The sequence below is a fragment of the Haematobia irritans genome, chromosome 4 (genome assembly GCF_050003625.1).
Source record: "Haematobia irritans isolate KBUSLIRL chromosome 4, ASM5000362v1, whole genome shotgun sequence".
Taxonomy (NCBI): domain Eukaryota; kingdom Metazoa; phylum Arthropoda; class Insecta; order Diptera; family Muscidae; genus Haematobia; species Haematobia irritans.
Window position 1 is genome coordinate 143,015,373 of NC_134400.1, and position 20,905 is coordinate 143,036,277.

The following is a 20,905-nucleotide window of genomic DNA, read 5'->3' on the forward strand; positions in this document are numbered from 1 at the left end:
TATGCAAATTGGTTCAGATTTACATATAGCTTCCATATATATATGCATCGCTCGATTTTCACAAATTTGGCCATAATACTCTTATTTATTAACCAATGTTATTCAAATTTCAAATTTTAATGTACTAGCCGATCGTATTTATACGTACTTGTAGCTCTTACATAAGAATATTGCTCGATTTTTACAAATTTATTACCCAGACTAATTGAGCAATTTTATCTTTTTTAATAATGGGCTCAATTTTAGTGGCATACTAACCCCATAGGTGCAAAATCAACCACAGCCAGTGTTGCTAGAAGTAGGGGAAATTCCCTATATGTAGTTTTTTTCTAATATTTAGCGTCTTGTAGGTCGTAGGGCCACAATGTAAGGACATTTTCACTCAACACAATTTGTAATAATTTTTACATTTTGGTGGCTCTAGAGGAGGAAATTAGAAGCCGGCAAGGCTTGATCTTTAACAATGTGTGATAACAACAGTTACCACTTGTGCCAAAAAAAAATCTAAGAAAATTTGAAGATTACCACAAATTACCACAAATCTACCAAAGATTTCTATAGAAAATTTTGTCAAAACTTTATTCCTGTAGAAAATGTTGTCAACATTTTATTTCTATAGAAAATTTTGTATTTCTATAGAAATGTTTTTTTTTTTCAAAATATTATTTTCATAGAAAATTTTCTAAAAAGTTTATTTCTATTGAATTTTTTCTCAAAATTTTATTTCTATAGAATTTATTATCAAAATTTTATTTCTATAGAAAATTTTTTTAAAAAAATTTGTTTATAGAAACTTTTTCCAAAATTTTATTTCTATAGAGATTTAACAAAAAAACAAGTAAGGAAAGTCTAAAGTCGAGCGGGGCCGACTATATTATACCCTGCACCACTTTGTAGATCTAAATTTTCAATACTATATCACAGCCGTCAAATGTGTTGAGGGCTATATATAAAGGTTTGTCCCAAATACATACATTTGAATATCACTCGATCTGGAAAGATTTTGATAGACTTCTACAAAATCTATAGACTCAAAATTTAAGTCGGCTAATGCACTAGGGTGGAACACAATGTTAGTAAAAAAAATATGGGAAACCTTTAAATCTGAAGCAATTTTAAGGAAACTTCGCAAAAGTTTATTTATGATTTATCGCTCGATATATATGTATTAGAAGTTTAGGAAAATTAGAGTAATTATTACAACTTTTCGACTAAGCAGTGGCGATTTAACAAGGAAAATGTTGGTATTTTGACCATTTTTGTCGAAATCAGAAAAACATATATATGGGAGCTATATCTAAATCTGAACCGATTTCAATCAAATTTGGCACACATGACTGTATTACTACTTTTACTCCTAGTGCAAAATTTCAACCAAATTGGGCCAAAACTCTGGCTTCTGGGGCCATATAAGTCCATATCGGGCGAAAAATATATATGGAAGCTATATCTAAATCTGAACCGATTTCAATCAAATTTGGAACACATGACAATACTACCAATTGTACTCCTTGTGCAAAATTTCAAGCAAATCGGGATAAAACTCTGGCTTCTGGGTCCATATACGTGCATATCGGGCGAAAGATATATATGGGAGCTATATCTAAATCTGAATCGATTTCAACCAAATTTTGCACGTATAGCTACAATGCTAAATCTACTCTCTGTGCAAAATTTCAACCAAATTGGGCCAAAACTCTGGATTTTAGGACCATATTAGTCCATATCGGGCGAAAGATATATGTGGGAGTTATATCTAAATCTGAACCGATTTCAATCAAATTTTGCACACTTGACTATACGACTTAATGTTATGTTTGTACAAAATTTCAAGCAAATCGGTATAAAACTCTGGCTGCTGGATCTATATTAGTGCATATCGGGCGAAAGATATATATGGGAGCTATATCTAAATCTGAACCGATTTCTTCCAAAATAAATAGGGTTCTATTCTGACCCAAATTAGGAACATGTGCCAAATTTGAAGGCGATTGGACTTAAATTGCGACCTAGACTTTGATCACAAAAATGTGTTCACAGACAGACGGACGGACGGACAGACGGACATGGTTATATCGACTCAGGGACCAACCCTGAGCATTATTGTCAAAGACACCATGTGTCTATCTCGTCTCCTTCTGGATGTTACAAACATATGCACTAACTTATAATACCCTGTTCCACAGTGTGGCGCAGGGTATAAAAAATACTATTTGTGGTGGTAATACAAATTCATTTTCTAGATTATATACGTTGCATTTTCATGTTCACTCAAAAAAATATTGTAGTGAGGTCAAAGATTGCATGTCTTTAGAATACGAATGCAAATTTTGCTTAGCATCCCAGCAAAAAAAAAAATGGAAGTTCTTCCAGAGGCACAACTTTAAAAGCACTTCCACAAGATACACTCCCAATGATGTTCTTTATTTTAACTACCTAGGAAGTTCTTCTAATTTAATGGTTTTATAACTTGTTATACCCACCACCATAGAATGGTGACGGGGGTATAATAAGTTTGTCATTCCGTTTGTAACACATCGAAATATCGATTTCCGACTATATAAAGTATATATATTCTTGATCGGGGAGAAATTCTAAGACGATATAACGATGTCCGTCTGTCCGTCTGTCTGTCTGTCTGTCTGTTGTAATCACGCTACAGTCTTCAATAATGAAGCAATCGTGCTGAAATTTTGCACAAGCTCGTCTTTTGTCTGCAGGCAGGTCAAGTTCGAAGATGGGCTATATCGGTCCAGGTTTTGATATAGTCCCCATATAAACCGACCTCCCGATTTGGGGTCTTGGGCTTATAGAAATCGTAGTTTTTATCCAATTTGCCTGAAATTTGAAATCTGGAGGTATTTTATGACCATAAAGAGGTGTGCCAAAAATGGTGGGTATCGGTCCACGTTTTGGTATAGCCCCCATATAGACCGATCTCCCGATTTTACTTCTTGGGCTTATAGAAACCGCAGTTTTTATTCAATTTACCTGAAATTGGAAATCAAGAGGTATTGTAGGACCACAAATACGTGTGCCAAAAATTGTGAGTATCGGTCCATATTTTGGTATAGCCCCCATATAGACCGATCTCCCGATTTTACTTCTTGGGCTTATAGAAATCGCAGTTTTTATTAAATTTACCTGAAATTGGAAATATAGAGGTATTGTAGGACCACAAATACGTGTGCCAAAAATTGTGAGTATCTGTCCATATTTTGGTATAGCCCCCATATAGACCGATCTCCCGATTTGGGGTCTTGGGCTTATAGAAACCGTAGTTTTTATCCAATTTGTCTGAAATTGGAAATCTAGAGGTATTTTAGGACCATAAAGAGGTGTGCCGAAAATGGTGCGTATCGGTCCATATTTTGGTATAGCCCCCATATAGATCGATTTCCCAATTTTACTTCTTGGGCTTCTAGAATCCGAAGTTTTTATCCTATTTGCCTGAAATTGGAAATCTAGAGGTATTTTCGGGTCACAAGGAGGTGTGCCGAAAATGGTGAGTATCGGTCCATATTTTAGTATAGCCCCCATAAGAACGATCTCCCGATTTAACTCCTTGGGTTTCTAGAAACCGTAGCTTTTATCTGATATGCCTGAAATTGTAAATATTCTGGTATTTTAGGCTCACAAAAACGTGTATCGGATTAAGTTTTTATCGGTCCATTTGGTAATGCCTCTATATAGACCGACTTCACTTCTTGAGGGTGTAGAAGGCGCACTGATCATGAAAATTGCTTGAAACTCAATGTAAAATTTCCAGATTTTACTTCTACAGATTTAAGATTTCAAATCAAGACGTTATTTTATAATTTTCTTGCACACTTACAAGAGATGTTAATGATTCCTCTAAAACTCAAACAAAAATGGTTCTTATAAATCCAGAATCTGATATAGTCTTCATAGGTGAAATCTTTAAATTTATCTTCGGGAAGTGTCATCAAGTCCTCAAGCCCTCCTGAAATTTCAAAGGAAACCCTAATATTTGGTTCATGGTGGTGGGTATTTAAGATTCGGCCCGGCCGAACTTACTGCTGTATATACTTGTTTTTTTAATACTTTTAATGAGTAATTTTAACTTTTTGTGCTTCAAATAGGTTAAAAACAGAGTAAGAATTCATAAAATGGTACAAATCATTTAAATTTTGTCGAAAAAAAAGCTAAATCCAATCTGAAAAAAAATGTGAATTTTTGAAATTGTTTGAGGTCAAACGTTTCGGACAAGCGTTAAAGTCCATTAAAAATTGTAAAAAATTATAAAAATTATTTATTTGACAAAATATCACAGAATTTTTTAATTTACATCCAAAACATTGAATTCGGATCACACCTAAAGAAGTGATGCCAATTCAGTGGAACGGCTGTTGAAATGGAGGACTTCCGTCCTATGACAAGCCCATGTTAAATTCATCGCTTCTGCGTCAATTTTGCACCACTTCCGGATCCAAAAAGAACATTTTCATTACTTTTTTGGCGACGCTTTTTTTGCTGGGATGTAAAGTTTTTTTCCTTATCCAAAAGTCAATAAACTTTTCAATGAAGTTGTATTGTCCTTACAATTAAGTGATTTTACTTAAAAATTTGTATCATAACATGAAAGATAAAATTTTGGTGTAAGGTTAACGTGACTTTAATAATTCAGAAAAAATCTTTAAAATTAATAAAATTGTCTTTTAATTTGTTTCCTTTTTGCATCTTGCCTACAAAGCAAAAATTCGTTAAAAAAATAGGATATGTTTTTCAACACCTTATTTTAAAGAAGCTTTTTATTTGAAACATAGCATAATTTCTACTGGAAGTCGAGTCTTAATTTGGAAAATAAAGTTGTCGTTTACTCATTTTTAGAGGAATTTGATAGCATATGACGAAAAAAGTCTGAAAAAATGAAAAATTAACATTTGCTTCCTAGAAACAAGTACACAAAACCCAAATTTAAAAGAGAATTGCGTCTTTAAAGTATCCTCACATGTGTTCTCCGCTTCTTTGGCTCGGAATCAATCCCAAATTGTTAAAGTAAAGACAAAATGTTTGGAACCGGGCATGCTTTTTTTTCAGTGTTTTAAGATAATAAAGTACTTAGAACCATTTTTGTTTTGTAAAATTTGTTTAAATTTAACGAAAATATTATAGGGAAAATTGTTTGGGAATGTATGGGAAAGTAGGGAACTTTTTTTGTCCTTGTAGGGTAAACCGAACATTTTCCCAGGCAACACTGACTATGAGCTATAGTCAGGTTGAGACAAAGCACCCATAAACATGTATCCCTTAATTTTGTTAAATATGCAACTGCGGTTTATCTCCCAGGCCTATATCAATGTTACCCCACAAATGCTTATAATTACTAATTCAGTAAGGGTGGTTTAGGGTATGATATAGTCGGCCCGCCCGACTTTCTACTTTACTTACTTGTTTTGAAATGTTTTCATTCCATTAAATTTTTTGGCAGACAATTTGAAATTATAACTGCCGATGCCTTTATAAACTATTTATCAAAACAGCGCTTCGGCTGCAACGTCGTTAATACCAAAGCTGCAAGAATTGTGCGACATCTATACACTTGACATTTGTTGTTTTTGTAGAAGAGAAATTTTCGTCCTCTTGTGTTTTCATTCTCTCTGGTATTCTTTTAGACAACCGTGCCAATATCTACGAATGGCATCACAGTTTGTTTTTCACTTGTTTCTTTATTAATTTTTAATTTATTGGCATTTTATGGCTTTGAAACCTCTCCAAATGGAAGGTGTTATATTTGCTGTGACAATTTACGTTGATTGCATTTTTAAAATTGTTTCTTTTGTTCTTGAATTAATTTTGTACATTTCAAAAAGTTTGTTCCTAGTCACAAAACATATTTGTCACTTATAATAATTAACAATAGGCAAATACAATGGAAATAATCAATTCTGGATTGCTAAAATCATTAGATTTTAATATACTGTTATTACTAAAACTCATTTAAATATACGCTCAAAAGAAAGCTTACTTGAAAGCAAAGCCGTTGACTTTCCCTTAGGTTTGTGGTATTGATTCTGAGCCCAAGATGTGGCTTCTTTCAAATAAAGATTTTTTTGAAATCTCTATATATGTCTAAATGTAGGCTCAATAATATTAAAATTAGCCTACAATGATATCTGTATGCTAATTTTAATTTGTATTAAGTATGTCAAATCAAATTGTCAGTCTTCTTTTTGGGTTGACATATTAACAAAGCTATTCGCGAACAAATAAATGTCAGTTTAAAATTCCAAAGTTTTACTTAGAACTTTAGACCAAAGATGCAAAATCCTCAAAAAAAACGTGAGCCTTTATTTTGAGATTTTTATCTTTAATCCATATATTCAATATCAGAGATTATATCTTTAAATCAAAAAAGTTTTTCTTTATTTCAAATAAAATTTGCTTAAATTCAAAGACATCAAATTTGGCTTTGACATTTTGTACATTGCATGTGCTAAAATTCAGGTTTCATAATCATTCATATTATTTCTCTATATTTTTCAGTGTATGACACAGAAAAAAAATCTGATTCAATCACGAAACTAATTGATCTTCAATTACGAAAATGATGACATCAATCACAGTTTTAATTTCATTAGCAAATTTCAATTAATGATTTAATTGATACAATTAAAAATTTATTTTATATTGATTACAAATATCTATTAACATTTTTAATTGGTTCAAATAAAAAGTGAATTCATGCTGATTGCAAACCTTATTAATTTTTTAATTAACAAACTATTAGCAATCAATTTTTTAAATGACTGGTGTTTGTTTTTATTAAAAAATTGATTGTTTCAATTAGTATTGTTTTTTTAATAATTTTTTTTTTTTAATTTTAATTATTGACTTAATTGGCTTTATTTCTAGTGTGATGTTAATTGTTTGATATTAATTGTTTTAATTAATGTTTTAATTGAAAAGGTTTTCAGCTTCAATCAACTTTAATTGAACTTCACATAGCCTGTTACACTGCACTCAAAAAAAAGTGAACTCTCTTTTTCACTAAAGCCAATTTAACTTTATTTTAGTTCATTGAAATATTATGTTTGGAGAAAGTTTTCATTACTCTAATACTTTTCTGTATACGTTAGTTAAATTAACTAAACCCGAGAAAAAAAATATACTCAAATGAAGCATAAAGATTAACTAAATACGTGTCTTCCACAAAATAGTTCAGAATTTCTTTAAATTTGTAAATTTTACCAAAAATGCGTCCATCGTGAACTTCGTATGTCACTAAAGACATTCTTGCAATTTTGAACTCCAAGTTTTTTCTTCAAACTACAAAATTTTCTTTAACAAGTGAAAAAACTTAGTTATGTCTAATAAATTTTCTTGTATTTGTCGAAAAATATTTACTTATTTTTATGACATCGGCGTGATGCCAACGTTTGTAATACTGTTTAGTTAAAATTTTCTACAAATATTCAAAATTTTCTAAAATTAACCGAAAGTTTTCTTCCTGATGGGTTCACTGTTCTTTCAGTGTGGGCAATTATTTCACCAAAAAAGAATTGTTACTTTTTGTTAGAGGCATTTCCGAAATAGCTGGATACAAATCTTGGACACTGCTCATGGTGATGCATACTCAAGAAAAAAAGTTTACTTGGATCCAAAGACTCGGCTTTAAAAAACAATGATACACCCAAAAAAACAAATTTCACTAAATCCAATTTAACTTTATTTTAGTTCATAAAATTATTATGTTTGGGGAAAAAGTTTCCTGTAATTTTTTTTAATTATACACAAATGAAGTATAAAGATTTACTAAATTCGTACTTCTCACAAAATAGTTAATTATTTGTTTAAATTTGTAAATTTTACTACAAATGCGCTCACCTTGAACTTCGTCTGGCACTAAAGACATTCTTGCAATTTTCAACTCCAATTTTTTCCTTCAGACCACAAAATTTTCTTTAAAAAGCGAAAAACATGTTTATGTTTAATAAATCTTTTTCAAAGATTTCGGAGTTTGTAATTCGTTCGGAGAATTTGTTGGCATATAACAGGTTGGCTGATAAGTCCCCGGTCTAACAAAGAAAAACACATTTTTTTGTCAAAATTCGTTTTTATTATTCAACATAGTTCCCTTCAAGAGCGATACAACGATTATAACGACCTTCCATTTTTTTGATACCATTTTGGCCTCAGTTTAGGTGATCACCTCTTCATCGCAGCCAATTTTTTCCCTGCGAGCATCCTTTTAAGGTCTGAGAACAAGAAAAAGTCCCTGGGGCCAGATCTGGAGAATACGGTGGGTGGGGAAGAAATTCGAAGACCAATTCATGAATTTTTGCCATCGTTCTCAATGACTTGTGGCACGGTGCGTTGTCTTGGTGGAACAACACTTTTTTCTTCTTCATATGGGGCCGTTTTGCCGCGATTTCGACCTTCAAACGCTCCAATAACGCCATATAATAGTCACTGTTGATGGTTTTTCCCTTCTCAAGATAATCGATATAAATTATTCCATGCGCATCCCAAAAAACAGAGGCCATTACTTTGCCAGCGGACTTTTGAGTTTTTCCACGCTACGGAGACGGTTCACCGGTCGCTGTCCAGTCCACTCAGCTTACTATCGATTGGACTCAGGAGTGTAGTGATGGAGCCATGTTTCATCCATATCGACGGAAAAACTCGGGTGTATTACGAGTTAACAGCTGCAAACACCGCTCAGAATCATAAACACGTTGTTGTTTTTGGTCAAATGTGAGCTCGCGCGGCACCCATTTTGCACAGAGCTTCCGCATATCCAAAAATTAATGAATGATATTACCAACACGTTCCTTTGATATCCTTAAGGCCTCTGCTATCTCGATCAACTTCATTTTACGGTCATTCAAAATCATTTTGTGGATTTTTTTGATGTTTTCGTCGGTAACCACCTCTTTCGGGCGTCCACTGCATTCACCGTCCTCCGTGCTAATTTCACCACGCTTGAATTTGGCATATCAATCAATTATTGTTGATTTCCCTGGGGCAGAGTCCGGAAACTCATTATCAAGCCAAGTTTTTGCTTCCACCGTATTTTTTCCCTTCAGAAAACAGTATTTTATCAAAACACGAAATTCCTTTTTTCCATTTTTTCACAATAACAAAAGTTGCTTCACAAAAGACGCTCTATCTCACAAACTAATTGACTTACAGACGTCAAATTTTGACACGAATCATTTGAAGGTTAGTGCTATATAAAAATAATATGCATTTAATACTAGCGATGCCATCTATGCGTCAGACCGGGGACTTATCAGCCAACCTGTTACCAGTGACTTGTATATTGTTTCCTCGTTTTTATTTTTGTTTTGTTTTTTCCCTCCGCTTTAAATTGCGTTGATTAAATATTTTGGAGAATTATTGTTGTATAGAATATCTCTAATAATGGATTTATTTTTAGAATGATATTCTTTGTCACGTATGTTTAACACCCTATTTATAATGTATTAATCACTAATCCTTTTTGGGTGTTGTGAAAAATAATTCATTATTCTCCCCGATGCTGTTGGTTTTTGGTACCAATCTAAACCAAGTTCATAATTTTCTTTCCGGATAACCAGCGTGTCTAAGTATGGAATGCTGCCGTTTTTCTCTACTTCTACCGTGAATTTTATGCTATTATGGAAGCCATTTAGTGTTGTCAAGATCTCCTCTATTTCACCTTCCCGAAACACAGCAAATATATATCGTCCAAATATTTCGTCAAGATTTTGTGGTTTTGTTGTCAAATTTTCCATGCAGTTGTCCAGTAAATATTCCATAACTATATCAGCTATAATAGGTGAAGCGGATGATCCCATGGGTAATCTATTCACCACAATACAAAATTTTTAAATTTTCATAAAGATATTTTTCGTAATTCTAGTATGTCCCTACAATTCAATCCGTCTACACCCAGAGAAGGAATATGATCACCTCAAACATATTTTAAGAGCAAAATGTTATTTTTGGGTGGTGACCATGTAACATGGTTTTCGCAACCATGTTATTTTCTCGGAAATCATGTATCTGATTTCGGCAAGCAGGTTATATGTATTTGACGAGAAAATGATATTTTAATGTTACATGGTCACCATACAAAAATAATATTTTGCTCTTGAAACATGTTTGAGGTGATCATATTCCTTCTCTGGGTGTATACTTTCGATGATTTTTAAAGCTAAGTCAACTGGAACGCTTGGGAATAAGGACACAACGTCAAAAGATACCAATTTTTCATCCTCATTGATAGCCAAGTCCTTGATCTTATTTTTAAATTGAAGAGAGTCCTTTACATTGTACTTTGAGTCCTGTGTTAGTATTTTCAAAAGGTTGCCAATGTGCTTGCAGAAATTGCTTGAAGGTGAATCTATGGATGAGCAAATTGGCCGTAATGGATAACCCTTTTTATGTGTTTTTGGCTAGCCGTAAATCCTAGGTGCTGTGGCTACGTCCGTTTTTAGTCTTTTTTCTCTGCAGGAGAAATCATGTTGTTTTTATCTAGTTCCTCCACTAATTCATTGTTTTTCCTCTGTAACGATGTCATTGGATCCTTGTTGATTCTTTGATACATCATCATGTCGCCTACAATATTCATCATTCTCTGTTGATATTCACTTTTTTTTCGATAGCAACTGTTGTATTGCCTTTATCTGCATTTAAAATTAATATATTTTTATTTTTCTTTAGAAATTGTTGAGTTTGCTCCACTGTTCTTGTAACGAATTTCTCCCTACTGTTATATTTCATTTTATTTAAGTGAGTTTCCAAAGTTGTTGCGAACATGGTTCTCGCAGTTTTCTGTTAATAAAACATTTAAGTTGGATTTTGTATGACAATAAAATTAGACTTTCCTATAAATATTAAGTGTATTTACAAATTTTGGAAAAAAATCCGATCTTGTCGGTTTTATAAAACATAAATCGATTTTTTTAATTACTAATTGCATCATCGATTTACACATCAACATTTACAGATCATCTTTAATTGGCATATACAGTATTTTCAAAAATCTATTTGACATTTTTCTTATTACAGATCTTCGGGAACAAATCTGCAATCGCAATTATCGGCAAAAGAACAAATTGAAATGGTGATAAATGAAGAAAAGTTAGTAAAAAATTCTAAAACAAATTTTTGTAAAAAATTGTCCCTCCACTTATGTATATGCATGTGTGTCTAAGACATTTTAGCTCTTCATTTAATTTTAATTTTTATGTTACTTCTTTATGAAAAATGTATTCATTCATCATTGGTTTGTTAAATTATTATCACTTAATACATTTTTTAATCAGTGGTATGATAATTATGGTTCAATAAACACAAATAATCACCATTAAATATTCAAATAAACTACAATAATTTATGTGCGCACCATAAATTGCTACAATGTGATTAAAATATCGGGTTGCCAATATGACCAAAACACGTTTGTGGTCCTAAAAACTTCGACAACACCTTAATTGTTGTAATGGAGTGACAATAGTAATTGTTTCTTGGAGCTGAAAAAGCTGAGAATTGGAGTAAGGTTGCCTTTAAGACACAATTCTCTTTTAAATTTGAGATTCGCGTACTTGATACGGGGAAACAATGTGTTAACGAAATCAAAATGGCTTCATTGAAAAGTTTATCGACTTTTACACAAGGGAAAACCTTTATATCAGAGAAATGAAAAACACATTCTTATTTTATGGTCAAAATTTCTTTGGCCTCAGGACAATATTTTTTCAGTGTAGGAACATCTTGTACGTAATCAATTAAAACATCAACTGATATAATTAATAAAATAAAAATTTCTTAACTACTTTTTGAGAATTTTTAACATCTACTCTTATTTTTGACATTTTAATTAAATAAACAAATATGTTAAAAATGAATTAAAATTAATTTTAAAATACATACGATTCATTGGTTCATTTCAATTAACAATTAAAATAATAATTGAGGAACGTCTTGTACGTAATCAATTAAAACATCAACTGATAAAGGGTGATTCTTTTGAGGTTAGGATTTTCATGCATTAGTATTTGACAGATCACGTGGGATTTCAGACATGGTGTCAAAGAGAAAGATGCTCAGTATGCTTTGACATTTCATCATGAATAGACTTACTAACGAGCAACGCTTGCAAATCATTGAATTTTATTACCAAAATCAGTGGCAGAAAATCCGCTTTTTTATCGACAAATTTTGTTCAGCGATGAGGCTCATTTCTGGTTGAATGGCTACGTAAATAAGCAAAATTGCCGCATTTGGAGTGAAGAGCAACCAGAAGCCGTTCAAGAACTGCCCATGCATCCCGAAAAATGCACTGTTTGGTGTGGTTTGTACGCTGGTGGAATCATTGGACCGTATTTTTTCAAAGATGCTGTTGGACGCAACGTTACGGTGAATGGCGATCGCTATCGTTCGATGCTAACAAACTTTTTGTTGCCAAAAATGGAAGAACTGAACTTGGTTGACATGTGGTTTCAACAAGATGGCGCTACATGCCACACAGCTCGCGATTCTATGGCCATTTTGAGGGAAAACTTCGGAGAACAATTCATCTCAAGAAATGGACCGGTAAGTTGGCCACCAAGATCATGCGATTTGACGCCTTTAGACTATTTTTTGTGGGGCTACGTCAAGTCTAAAGTCTACAGAAATAAGCCAGCAACTATTCCAGCTTTGGAAGACAACATTTCCGAAGAAATTCGGGCTATTCCGGCCGAAATTCTCGAAAAAGTTGCCCAAAATTGGACTTTCCGAATGGACCACCTAAGACGCAGCCGCGGTCAACATTTAAATGAAATTATCTTCAAAAAGTAAATGTCATGGACCAATCTAACGTTTCAAATAAAGAACCGATGATATTTTGCAAATTTTATGCGTTTTTTAAAAAAAAAAAGTTATCAAGCTCTTAACAAATCACCCTTTATAATTAATAAAATAAAATTTTCTTAAATACTTTTTGAGAATTTTTAAAATCTACTCTTTTTTAACATTTTAATTAAATAAACAAATATGTTAAAAATGAATTAAAATTAATTTTAAAATACATACGATTCATTGGTTCATTTCATTTAACAATTAAAATAACAATTGAGATTCGTGACCAAAATCAGTTAAATTTTTATTTGAACCAATTACAAAATTAGTTGTGGAAGAAATTAATTATTTTTTTTAAACAAGTACATTTTTCAATTCCAATTAATTATGTGATTAATACTTTCATTTTTGTGATTCAAGCAATTTAAATTAAAACAAGCATATACGGCCGTAAGTTCGGCCAGGCCGAAGCTTATGTACCCTCCACCATGGATTGCGTAGAAACTTCTACTGAAGACTGTCATCCACAATCGAATTACTTGGGCTGTGGTAACACTTGCCGATTGCAAAGTATCTTAAAACTTCCTAACACCGTCTTCTAAATTGCAAGGTAGTCCATACGTAGTATATATTAAACTAAAAAAGGCCGATTAAATACGTATATAATTAAGTTTGACAAAATTTTGTATAGAAATAAAATTTTGATAAAAGTATAATAAAATTTTGACAAAATAAAAACTTTACAACATTTTCTACAGAAGTAAAATTTGGACAACATTTTCTATAGAAATACAATTTTAACAAAATTTTCTATAGAAATAAAATTTTGAGAAAAAATTCTATAGAAATAGCATTTTGAGAAAAATTTTTATAGAAATAAAATTTTGACAAAATTTTCTATAGAAATAACATTTTGACAACATTCTCCATAGAATTACAATTTTGACAGCATTTTCTATAAATCATAAATCATAAAATTTTGCCAAAATTTCAAATAAAATAAAGTTTGACAAAATCTTCTATAGAAATAAAATGTCGACAAAATTTTCAATAGACTTAAAATTTTGACAACATTCTCTATAGAATTAAAATTATGACAGCATTTTCTATAGATATAAATTTTTGCCAAAATTTTCTATAAAAATAAAGTTTGACAAAATTTTCTATAGAAATAAAATGTCGATAAAATTTTCAATAGACTTAAAATTTTGACAACATTCTCTATAGAATTAAAATTTTGACAGCATTTTCTATAGAAATAAAATTTTGCCAAAATTTTCTATGGAAATAACATTTTGACAAAATTTTCTATAGAAATAAAATTTTGACAAAATTTTCAATAGACTTAAAATTTTGACAACATTCTCCATAGAATTAAAATTTTGACAGCATTTTCTATAGAAATAAAATTTTGACAAAATTTTCTATGGAAATAACATTTTGACAAAATTTTCTATAGAAATAAAATTTTGACAAAATTTTCAATAGACTTAAAATTTTGACAACATTCTCCATAGAATTAAAATTTTGACAGCATTTTCTATAGAAATAAAATTTTGGCAAAATTTTCTATAAAAATAAAGTTTGACAAAATTTTCTATAGAAATAAAATGTTGACAAAATTTTCAATAAACTTAAAATTTTGCCTACATTCTCTATAGAATTAAAATTATGGGAGCATTTTCTATAGAAAAAAATTTTGCCAAAATTTTCTATAAAAATAAAATTTGACAAAATTTTCTATAGAAATAACATTTTGGTAGATTATTTTTGGCTCGAGTGGCAACCATGATTATGAACCGATATGGACCAAATTTTGTGTGATTGGGGATCGGCTATATATAACTATATAGACTGATATGGACCAAATTTGGCATGGTTATTAGCGGCCACATACTAACACCACGTTACAAATTTCAACCGGATCGGATAAATTTTGCTTCTCCACGAGACTCCGGAGATCAAATCTGGAGAACGGTTTATATGGGGGCTATATATAATTATGAACCGATATGGACCAATTCGTGTCCATATAGTGTTTGTTAGAGACCACATACTAACACCACGTTCCAAATTTCAACCGGATCGGATGAATTTTGGTCCTCCAAGAGGCTCCGGAGGACAAATCTACACCCTCACAAAAAATCGCTTCTGTAACATATACTCCCAAACATATTTTGCTTCAAGCATATACATTTTTGGGTATTGCCCAAACATTTATATGTTAGATCTCTAACAATATATAATATGTTTGAAAGCATATTGGTCTAAACAATATAAGTTTGGGTAGTCTAAGTTCCAAACATTTTGTATTTTTGCATCCAAATTCAATAATGTTGTCTTCCAAAAAACAATATGTTATTATGTGACCATATAATATGTTTGGAAGCATTTTGCACCCAAAAATATTATATGCTTAAAAAAAATTCTCCCAAACAATATTGTGCTCAAAATTTTATTTATTTATTTATATATTTACAATCATAATGAATTATGAAAATAAACAGGTAATATAGGTGCTAACAACATAGGTTTTCGACCTGAATGCTCAAAATTTTGTTTCTGCCCAATTGTATATTCCCCGACATCTTTCTCACTTCCACGAGATTTTTTAGTTCTTAGCACATTTTTCTGTAATACAAACATTGTAGAAGAAATTATTAAATTTTATGATTTTTTTTATTTTAATTTTACCTTTTGCCGGACGGGGATTCGAACAGCGGACCACACAGTTTGTAAGGATCAAAGAAGTAGCTGATCAATTGCTCAAGGAAAAATAAAATGTTAATTTTGTAATAACAAGCAACAACCACCAACTTAATTCAATATCGCTCCCTGTTAAATAGCGCTCCAAGCTACTAAACACATATATGTTTATAGGCTATTTCTAAATTAATATATGTTTGCATTCAAGCATATTATATTTACAAACATTTTATGTTCCAAACATAATATGTTCTAACATATTAACATATATGCCCCAAACATGTTATGCTAGTTTATGAACATTATATGCTTGCACTCAAAAATATTGTGTTTAAAAATTTGTGTTCCAAACATATAATGTTTATAGCCAAACATATGAAAAACAGTCTTTTTCAACCGTGTAGGGATCGGATTATATGGGGGCTATATGTAATTATGGACCGATATGGACCAATTCTGGCATGGTTGTTAGAGACCATATACTAACACCATGTACCAAATTTCACCTGGATCGGATGAATTTTGCTCCTCTAAGAGGCTCCGGAGGTCAAATCTGGGGATCGGTTTATATGGGGGCTATATATATAATTATGGACCGATATGGACCAATTTTTGCATGGTTGTTAGAGACCATATACTAACACCACGTACCAAACCGGATCGGATGAATTTTGCTCCTCTAAGAGGCTCTGGAGGTCAAATCTGGGGATCAGTTTATATAGGGGCTATATATAATTATGGACCGATATGGACCAATTTTTGCATGGTTGTTAGAGACCATATACCAACACCATGTACGAAATTTCAGCCGGATCGGATGAAATTTGCTTCTCTTAGAGGGTCCGCAAACCAAATCTGGGGATCGGTTTATATGGTGGCTATATATAATTATGGACCGATATGGACCAATTTTGGCATGTTTGTTAGAGACCATATACTAACACCACGTACCAAATTTCAACCGGATCGGATGAATTTTGCTCCTCTAAGAGGCTCCGGAGGTCAAATCTGGGGATCGGTTTATATGGGGCTATATATAATTATGGACCGATATGGACCAAATTTTTTCCCTGCGAGCATCCCTTTGAGGTCTGAGAACATGATCTGGAGAATACGGTGGGTGGGGAAGCAATTCGAAGCCCAATTTTTGCCATCGTTCACAATGACTTGTGGCACGGTGCGTTGTCTTGGTGGAACAACACTTTTTTCTTCTTCATATGGGGCCGTTTTGCCGCGATTTCGACCTTCAAACGCCCCAATAACGCCATATAATAGTCACTGTTAATGGCTTTTCCCTTCTCAAGATAATCGATAAAAATTATTCCATGCGCATCCCAAAAAACAAAGGCCATTACTTTGCCAGCGGACTTTTGAGTCTTTCCACGCTTCGGAGACGGTTCACCGGTCGCTGTCCACTCAGCCGACTGTCGATTGGACTCAGTAGTGTAGTGATGGAGCCATGTTTCATCCATTGTCACATATCGACGGAAAAACTCGGGTGTATTACGGTGTATTAACAGCTGCAAACACCGCTCAGAATCATCAACACGTTGTTGTTTTTGGTCAAATGTGAGCTCGCGCGGCATCCATTTTGCACAGAGAGAATGATTTGACCAACACGTTCCTTTGATATCTTTAAGGCCTCTGCTATCTCGATCAACTTCATTTTACGGTCATGCAAAATCATTTTGTGGATTTTTTTGATGTTTTCGTCGGTAACCACCTCTTTCGGGCGTCCACTGCGTTCACCGTCCTCCGTGCTCATTTCACCACGCTTGAATTTTGCATACCAATCAATTATTGTTGATTTCCCTGGGACAGAGTCCGGAAATTCATTATCAAGCCCAGTTTTTGCTTCCAACGTATTTTTCCCTTCAGAAAACAGTATTTTATCAAAACACGAAATTCCTTTTTTTTCATTTTTTTTTTCAAAATAACAAAAGTTGCTTCACAAAAGACGCTCTATCTCACAAACTAATTGACTTACAGACGTCAAGTTTTGACACTAATCATTTGAAGGTTGGTACTATATAAAAATAATATGCATTTAATACTGGCGACGCCATCTATGTGTCAGACCGGGGACTTATCAGCCAACCTGTTAATTTTGAAAATAAAGTTGTCATTAACTTTTTTTAAAGTACTTTGATAGCATATAGAGAAAAAAAGCTGAAGAAGCGAAAAATTAAAATTTGCTTCCTAGAAGCAAGTACAAAAAAACCAAATTTAAAAGAAAATTGTGTCTTAAAATTATCCTTACGAATGACTCAAAGTATAATATAAAGGATGGAATAGAATTTAAGAGAAGACTAACTAGCATGCGATATCTAGCGATGTGATATCCCTCTACCCAATAATAGGGTATTTTTTGATGGGTAAAACTTTGTGTGAGCTACCCTGTAATTTATTTATTTCAAAACCATAGCTATATTTGAATGTTGTCATTGTGATTGATAATTCGAACTATTTTCGAAATTACAAAAATATTTTTCTTATTCTAATTTCCATATATTTTTGTTTCTTTCAGCTACTCCTATGAGGTGATCAAAGACATTGCCGACTACCTACTGGATCGTACCACTGTTCGACCTTTGTTTGGCATCATTTGCGGTTCGGGCCTGAACTCTATTGCCGAGTGTATTAAAGATACCAAAATTTTCGAATATGAAGATATTCCCAATTTCCCAGTATCTACTGTGGAAGGTCATGTTGGTCGCATGATCTTTGGTTATTTGGAGAATATGCCTGTTATGGCTATGCAGGGCCGATTCCATTACTACGAAGGCTATCCCTTGGCCAAATGCTCTATGCCTGTACGTGTTATGAAATTGGTGGGAGTTCGCTATCTAATGGCAACCAATGCTGCCGGTGGTCTCAATACCAAATTTAAGGTGGGCGATATTATGTTGGTCCGCGATCACATCAACATTATGGGATTTGCTGGCAATTCTCCCCTTCAGGGTCCCAATGACACCCGTTTTGGACCGCGTTTCCCACCCATGACCAATGCTTACAATGCCCATTTAATAAAGACGGCTCGCACTGTGGCCAAAGAAATGGGTATTGAGAATGAAGTGCATGAGGGTGTCTACACCTGTTTGGGTGGACCCAATTACGAGACGGTGGCCGAATTGAGAATGTTACGTACCATGGGTGTGGATGCTGTGGGTATGAGTACCGTCCACGAAGTTATCACAGCTCGTCATTGTGATATGACAGTGTTTGCCTTCAGTTTGATCACCAACAAATGCTCTACCGACTATGACAGCAGCGAGGATGAAGCCAATCACGAGGAGGTAGTCCAGGTTGGAAAATCAAGACAAGCCATTTGTGCAGAACTCATGTGCCGAGTTATACGCGAAATTGCCAAAGAATGTCCAAAAGCCTAAAATAATCTCAGGTCAAGATATATATCCATAGGTGTACAAACCTCCTAGAGTTTAGTGTAAATTAATTGGAAAGAAATTGGTTTCTGAGTATGGTGTAATTTTATTCAAAGTCCCATGTTATCATTATATCTGTAGTTGTCCTCCTCTCCTAAAATCTCAAGAGTCCGTTTTTAATTTAATTTTCTAAAATTTTGTAATGTATTTGGTATGCCTTCATATACTTAAATTGTATTCATTTCTTTTCCATCTATTGTTCTGCTATAATTATGTATATATGCTCTGTTTTTCGGTTTCGGAAATCGAGCTGGGCGATGGTCCATTTGATACAATCCCCCAATATGAACATGTGTATCTAGACATAACGCTACACTACTACTTTATGATCATATATACTTGTGACTTAGGAACAATTTGTATGTATGTAATTCGCATATGTATATGTAACTTACCTAGTATGTAAGTTGACAAAGCGCAACACAAAAAACAAGACATTTAGCTTTTATGATAATCTGATATTATGTTAATTGTATTTTATAACTAGGATTAGCTATTACAAGTTAATGCCTTAATAAACTAACTCTCCACGTTGTGAGTTGAAACTGAATTTTATATTGAATTTCATTTTGCTACAGGAAAAACATATTCTACGTTGGCTATCGTAGAGCCCTAAAGGGAGAAATACCTTTGAAGTCCCAAAAAACCGTTTCCATAACCTTACCAGCCGATTGAATTGTTTTTGCCTTCTTTGGGGCACTTCCTCCGGCTTCAGCCCATTGTTTGGATTGTTCTTTTGTCTCTGGAGTATAAATTGTGATACGGTCAAAATTTGGTTAAGGGAAAACGCGTGTAAATCGGTGAAATCGTTTATTTAAAAAATCAAATTAAATTTCTTTTTCAAGTTTAATTAGTATAAAATTCAGGAAAAATATTCAGTTAGGCTTTCGCTTTTCCAAATCCGAATTGCCGGGCCTCACGCTTGACACCTGCCATCAGATTTTGTACAGCCACCTTGTCCACCTTCTTCGCCGCAGAAAGCCAGTTTGCCTTTAACTGCTGCTCGTCCTTAGCAGTTTTTTTGGTCTTCTTTAGGTTCCGCTTGACAATAGCCCAGTATTTCTCAATTGGGCGGAGCTCTGGCGTGTTGGGAGGGTTCTTTTCCTTACACGGTTGAAAAAGACTGTTTTTCATATGTTTGGCTATAAACATTATATGTTTGGAACACAAATTTTTAAACACAATATTTTTGAGTGCAAGCATATAATGTTCATAAACTAGCATAACATGTTTGGGACATATATGTTAATATGTTAGAACATATTATGTTTGGGACATAAAATGTTTGTAAATATAATATGCTTGGATGCAAACATATATTAATTTAGAAATAGCCTATAAACATATATGTGTTTAGTAGCTTGGAGCGCTATTTAACAGGGAGCGATATTGAATTAAGTTGGTGGTTGTTGCTTGTTATTACAAAATTAACATTTTATTTTTCCTTGGGCAATTGATCAGCTACTTCTTTGATCCTTACAAACTATGTGGTCCGCTGTTCGAATCCCCGTCCGGCAAAAGGTAAAATTAAAATAAAAAAAATCATACAATTGAATAATTTCTTCTACAATGTTTGTATTACAGAAAAAGGTGCTAAGAACTAAAAAATCTCGTGGAAGTGCGAAAGATGTGGGGGAATATACAATTGGGCAGAAACAAAATTTTGAGCATTCAGGTCGAAAACCTATGTTGTCAGCACCTATATTACCTGTTTATTTTCATAATTCATTATGATTGTAAATATATAAATAAATAAATAAAATTTTGAGAATTTTTTTTAAGCATATAATAATTTTGGGTGCAAAATGCTTCCAAACATATTATATGTTCATATAATAACATATTGTTGTTTTGGAAGACAACATTATTGAATTTGGATGCAAAAATACAAAATGTTTGGAACTTAGACTACCCAAACATATATTGTTTAGACCAATATGCTTTCAAACATATTATATATTGGA

At 33.0% G+C, this 20,905-nt stretch overlaps 1 protein-coding gene across 2 annotated transcripts in view; it reads left to right on the forward strand.

Moving 5' to 3' along the window:
* The window catches only part of LOC142232642 (purine nucleoside phosphorylase), a 52,751-nt gene extending 33,260 nt beyond the window's left edge, over positions 1 to 19,491 (forward strand). Inside the window, exons 2-3 of one of the 2 annotated variants that reach the window (XM_075303279.1) lie at positions 11,020 to 11,091; positions 18,026 to 19,491. In XM_075303279.1, the coding sequence (XP_075159394.1) occupies positions 11,020 to 11,091; positions 18,026 to 18,887 (934 nt within the window). In that variant the 3' untranslated portion in view covers positions 18,888 to 19,491. The remainder of the gene's footprint in view (positions 1 to 11,019; positions 11,092 to 18,025) is intronic. The other variant, XM_075303280.1, reaches the window with a different exon arrangement.
* Positions 19,492 to 20,905: the final 1,414 nt, after the last annotated feature.